The sequence below is a fragment of the Protomyctophum bolini genome (assembly GCF_963924005.1).
Source record: "Protomyctophum bolini genome assembly, chromosome: 13".
In the NCBI taxonomy this organism is placed as follows: Eukaryota; Metazoa; Chordata; class Actinopteri; order Myctophiformes; family Myctophidae; genus Protomyctophum; species Protomyctophum bolini.
The window spans coordinates 25036882-25042881 of NC_137874.1; the positions used below are offsets into that span (position 1 = coordinate 25036882).

Sequence of the window (6000 nt, forward strand, 5' to 3'; positions counted from 1 at the left end):
AGGCAGACAGACACAGACAGATACACAGTAGTTCTCCATTTTATATACAGTATGGGCATAAAAGGGACACAGACAGATGCATACAACGGGTACTCTGATTATTCTTAAATACCTACTGTATGCCATTGCCAATTAAGTCAGGATAGTGTACTAGGCCATAAAGCTTAGGCTAAGAAAGACAAAAATACAAGCCTACAGTGTGGGCAGGGTGCTTGTATATACGGTAGTTCTTTTTGGGTCATTTCGGGCATATTTAGCATGCACATCACAAAAGCTTGTTGCGAGTGTTGTGGTTTGTGTCTGTGAGTGTGTACATGATCTTGGGGAGGGGGAGGGGCAGCAGCAGTGTGTTGTACAGTATGGTCAGGTGTAGTGCTGTGCAGGCTCTGCTATAGTTCATATCCATCGCTGCTCTCCCAGGGTCCAGCTGCAATGCCTCTTCATAGACAGCAAGATGCCATACTCCTCCAAGCTTCTTTCACTGCAGCAGAGAAAAAACACTTTTGCCAAGCAGAAAAGGCAAAATGGAAGTCCATAGAAAATGTGCACAGTATAATCACAGAGAAAGAACCACAGATATAGTATAGCATATTGTGAATATTTTTTATATTTGTTAATTAATAAGAAAGTGGCAAAAATTGTAACATTTACATTTTATTATTCTTGTTTTTTGTCGTTTTGTTTTTCATCACCTCATTCTATTTCCCTTTCTCCTGTTGTTTCCTATACAGTTTTCAGTGAAGATCTACGTTCCAGCTTATATTTTGTCAATGCATCTGTGCAAGAGGTAGTGTTTGCCAGCACCACAGGGACTTCGGTGCCCTGTCCCGCTGCAGGCGTGCCCCCCGTCTCGCTGCGCTGGTACCTGGCCACCGGCGAGGAGATCTATGACGTGCCCGGGATCCGCCACGTGCACGCCAATGGCACCCTCCAGATCTTCCACATCCCCCCCTCCAGCTTCAGCAAGCTCATCCATGACAACACCTACTATTGCACAGCGGAGAACCCCTCAGGGAGAATCAGAAGCCAAGATGTCCACATTAAGGCTGGTCAGTGGCTTCTTACTTTGTTCGCCGCCCACATGTCTATTGATACTTTAAGACCTGAGGTCGATTCTAAAAATTCCTTCTGAATTGGTAGTTCTCACACTTTCAAGATGTTTCAAAAATGTTCAGAAATAGTAGATTGCGAGCTTGTATATCTGCTATTTTTGAATAGCCAAAACAAAAATCTAAAATTACACAGATGCTTTACTGGTTTTCATAACATATATACTGTAGTGATATTCATTTTCTTTCTCTCACCATTATATAGTGTACAGATTTTCAGGTTGTAAACGATAACAGCTGCCCTGGACACACTTATAATTTGTACCCACCATGAACAATGATATAAACTTAATCAGAGAACATGCTGTTATTTAGCTACAGTTGCTACATTTGTCAACAAAAATGCTCATCCTGTAATATCATTTCATCCATTACCAGCTCAGGTTGTTTGTTATTATCTTTTGAGCCAACCACATCCTAGAGGAGTGACTGGATGTTGAGATGTGGTTTCACTATTATTCATCTAGTAGAAATAGTACTACTGAAACCATTAATAAACCTCTCTATGGTCTCTTTCCAGTCCTACGAGAGCCCTACACTGTCCGGGTGGAGGATCAGAAAGCCATGAGAGGCAATGTGGCGGTCTTCAAGTGCATTATCCCTGCCTCAGTGGAGGCCTACATAACCGTAGTGTCCTGGGAGAAAGACACAATGTCAATCAACCCAGAAAGTAAGTTGTGGCATCTTCCTTTACGAGACAAGCTACTATGTGTGTCTATATTATGAAAGTATTTTGTAATCCAATATACTGTAGAATAGACACTAGACACTTTATGCAGAGCTGTCCCTGTAGGATTCTCAAATAACTGTAAGTGATCCATCCTGTAGACTAGACGAATAACAATGAATATTTTGGTTTGTACTTTGTCGTGCCGCTGCTGCACACCCACTTTTAATTGATCTATCATCTATTAATAAGCAGTTCATCTTGGCATGAGGTTAGGGATTGTGACAACAGTGAGCTATGTGTGGTCTGTGTGAAGGGACCTTTTGACACGAGACACAACTGGGGCCATGAACCAGACAAGGCACTGGATTTTGTGTGTTTCTGGGCCTGTGTGTGTGTGTGTGTGTGTGTGTGTGTGTGTGTGTGTGTGTCTGTCTGTCTGACCCAATGACAGTGGGGACAGTGAGGTCTCACTCTTGTGTCGGTCTTCCACGAGAGCACAGGCTGCCAGCCATGTCACTTAGTCTCCATGTCTATTGACCCATTTCTCTGGCTGATCAGAGCCACAGCAGCATTCAGATCATTCAAATCAGTTAAATGGAACGCTCGCCTGCGTGATTGTTTCCCAGCCCTGGGGGGTAAATTCACTCTATGTGGGGCATTTAACAAACTCAATAGACAAGAGCTAATGTCATTTTGCTTTTGGATGGAGGGCAAACGTTGGCTAGAAATTGCCTTTTTTGTTGACGCTTCACATTTGTCTGCTGAGGCGAAAGCAGCCATGTTGAAATCTATAGCAATCTCTTAATTGTCCATAAATGGATTTGCCCTGAGGACATTTGTTGAGCTGTGGGCATATAAGTGTGATACATACAGAATGTTTTATATTGAATCCTGAACTTAGACTGAAAGCTGTTGTTTACTACATTGTTTTATCTACCCCCTCTTATTTATAGCACTTTCAGTTAGCAATTTGGAACGTTCAAATTATTTACTAACCATATACCCATTTTTCTTTGCAAAAAAGAAAAACAAAAGATGAAAAAAACAATGTTGAACTGTCAAAGTATTTGTCTTGCGCTGTTCAAATGAACTGTAGCTGCCATGTAAACGCTGTCAAAACAATCATCCAGCCACCAATCCTGCTCTTCTGCATGCTCAATAATAGATGACGGAAGCCTATGAATCCATGAGCAAATGGTCTTTATTCACATCTCAGTGCACGCATCATACCAACACACAGTCCATTCCCCTTATTCTCAGTTCCACGCAAAATAAAAATGCAATTTCAATGTTCTGTATACTACACTATGTGTGTGTCTGTGCGTGTGAACTTTAACTGGCAGGCAGCAGCTGAAGTTGATCAAACTCCAAAGCTATATGGATCAATCCAGTATACAATGTTTTATTTTGTAAAATTATAATAATATCAACACGGCAAGAAAGAAAAACTAGCTTTGAGAAATAAGGCATTTCTGTCTCTGGTATATGAATAATTGACTGGATGGTGTAGCATAATGTGCAGCACCAATCCAACAGGCCCTCTGTGGGTCTCACTGGACATAGAGCACTTTGAGTTGTTGCAGGGTAGACTAACAATGCACCACTTTGTACACAGCCATGGTTGGTCCACTGGCACAAATGGATGGATGACAATAATAAATACATTCATTTGGGACACCCATAAAAAGCTACTGTTGCGGTATAGTACAGTATGTGGTCTGGCTGTCAGTGGGGCCAGCTGCCTGATATTAACCCACCCCTATTAGATATTATAGGTGGACACTTTCCAGAATTCAGTCAAAGTTAAAAAATAATAATTGCAGAGCTTTATTGTATTTGTTTGGTGGTTAAAGCAAGTAAACACGGCATAATTTAAGGCAAATTCATATTTGTTTGGGTCCGCCAAACATGGTAGACTATACTGATGACATGAATGAATGTTATAGGCATACACACAGTATATGCATCATTGACAACCAATTTTACAATTCAGGCATTTAGCAGAGGCTCTAAATCCAGAGGGATTTACAGTACATGTCATGATAGTCAATAGTCAATCATGAATCATACGTAAGCCAACTGCATGGGTGAAAAAACGCTGGCCTCGTATAGGGTTCTGCGGGTTCTACAGACTGCTATGGTCTACATGTCCTGGCATGGTTTTAGGTACAGTAATAGGGCTATAAACACTACTGGCATGATGTAATTTTCAGTGATTGCCTTATGCATTTGACATAGTGCTTTCTTAATTGACAGTGGTGGACAGTAAAGAATTACATTGAGTCCTGTACTTAAGTACATGTTTTTGAGTTTATGCATGCCCAGCTTTGTGTGTTTGTGTGAAAAATAGCGATGATGTGATTGGCTGAGCATGGAATTGAGATGATTTGATTGGTTGAGCAAAGTACGTATTGAGGATAAAAAGTGAGGACGCAAATTGTGATTGGCCAGAATTAGATGATATATGATGATGTACGTATGATGATAAGAGCGCCCCTCACTTCACACGGGTTTGATTTATTTGATACTTTACTCCACTAGATGTTAAAGACATATATATTGTACAACAACATTTCTAGGAAGGGAAAAAGTTAATTATGAATTAACCACTTGAGTCCTATTTGACAATAGCAGTACACAACGCTGTGAGCTTGTAGATCTGCTATTTTCACTATTATTAATATTCTTTAAAAACTTCTGGAAAATCTTTAACTTGTCTTGAATACAGCTTTGCATTGATACAAAAAGACACAATTTGTACTTTTGAATTGTTAGTACAGTATTTCTTAAAGCATGTACTTTTGAATACTTTTTAAAAGTGATACTTAAGTACTTTAAAAAAAAGACTTGCGTACTGGGGGTGAGTACGTACTGCCACTGGCACTGACACGACGTGATTGTCAGTGGTGGCCTCATGCCTTTGACGTAGTGTTTTCCTGCTGTAAGTGGTGCTATCCAGCATCACACAACCTCATGCCTTTGACGTAGTGTTTTCCTGGTGTAAGTGGTGCTATCCAGCATCACACAAGGTGCTAGCTGTTCACCCAGCCATTTTAATGCCATGATAAAGGTATGCACTGAAAAAGCACAGCCAACCATGATTGATGGTTGTCCAACCATGCACAGTAGACACAGTTTCCTTCGTTACCAGCTACTGCGTCGCTGTGTGTGTGTGTGTGTGTGTGTGTGTGTGTGTGTGTGTGTGTGTGTGTGTGTGTGTGTGTGTGTGTGTGTGTGTGCGTGCATACGTACGTACGTACTGTGTGTGTGTGTGTGTGTGTGTGTGTGTGTGTGTGTGTGTGTGTGTGTGTGTGTGATGGTATCAGTACAGTGATACACAGAAAAATCCTCCCCAAAATTGACCTGAAAAGATCCATGTTGGGACAATCTTCTATACAAGGCGTGCGTGCGTGCGCTCGTGTGCATGCGTGTGTGTGTGTGTGTGTGTGTGTGTGTGTCTCTCTCTCTCTCTCTCTGTCTAGGGGCCTGAAAATAGCCAAGCTCACAATACCTGCTTGATCTGCTATTTTTGCCAAATGTTATCCCCAGATTAGGGACGCTAGGGTCCATGTGGTTAAATGAACTGGTTCTCACAGTGGGGTCCTTGAAGAGGTTCCAGGGGGTCGCCAGAAAAATGAGTTATTACAGCATCAAGATCAGTTTAACCACCTTAACACATTTTCAAAAACTCTTGAAAATATTATATGAAATATTTTGTATAAGTTATCTTTTTAACATTTTAAGAAAACAAATCTTGTATGGGGGTCCATGGAACAAAATATTGTCAAATGGTGGGTCTGTGGCCAAATACAATTTGGGGGTTCCTGACTTGAAAACGTATTCGAAAATGTGCTTTGAAATCCTGAGGATTTTGCTGTGATGGAGTCAGTGGATGATGGCGTGTAAGCTAGCTGTGCTGGCCCAGTCCCCATGCAGGTGCAGCCTGTGGTGCAGTCTCTGAGGAGGGCCTTGGCCTGACGGGGCCTGCTCTGCATTCAGCACCAGTATAGGGCAGAGAGGGGGCCGACCCCCCCAGTGCTACTGCAGAGAGTCTCTCTCTATGTCTCTCTCTCTTTACTCACACGCACACACACACACACACACACACACACACACACACACACACACACACACACACACACACACACACACACACACACACACACACACACACACACACACACACAGGGGTTTCTTTTCATTCAGTGCACGGCTGAGGGC

General features: G+C 42.0%; 1 protein-coding gene across 2 annotated transcripts in view; it reads left to right on the plus strand.

The window, feature by feature from the left end:
• dscama (Down syndrome cell adhesion molecule a) overlaps positions 1-6000 on the plus strand; it is a 113251-nt gene that overhangs the window by 22101 nt on the left and 85150 nt on the right. For both annotated transcript variants that reach the window (XM_080779962.1, XM_080779961.1), the window contains exons 2-3: positions 732-1049; positions 1630-1779. In XM_080779962.1, the coding sequence (XP_080636088.1) occupies positions 732-1049; positions 1630-1779 (468 nt within the window). The remainder of the gene's footprint in view (positions 1-731; positions 1050-1629; positions 1780-6000) is intronic.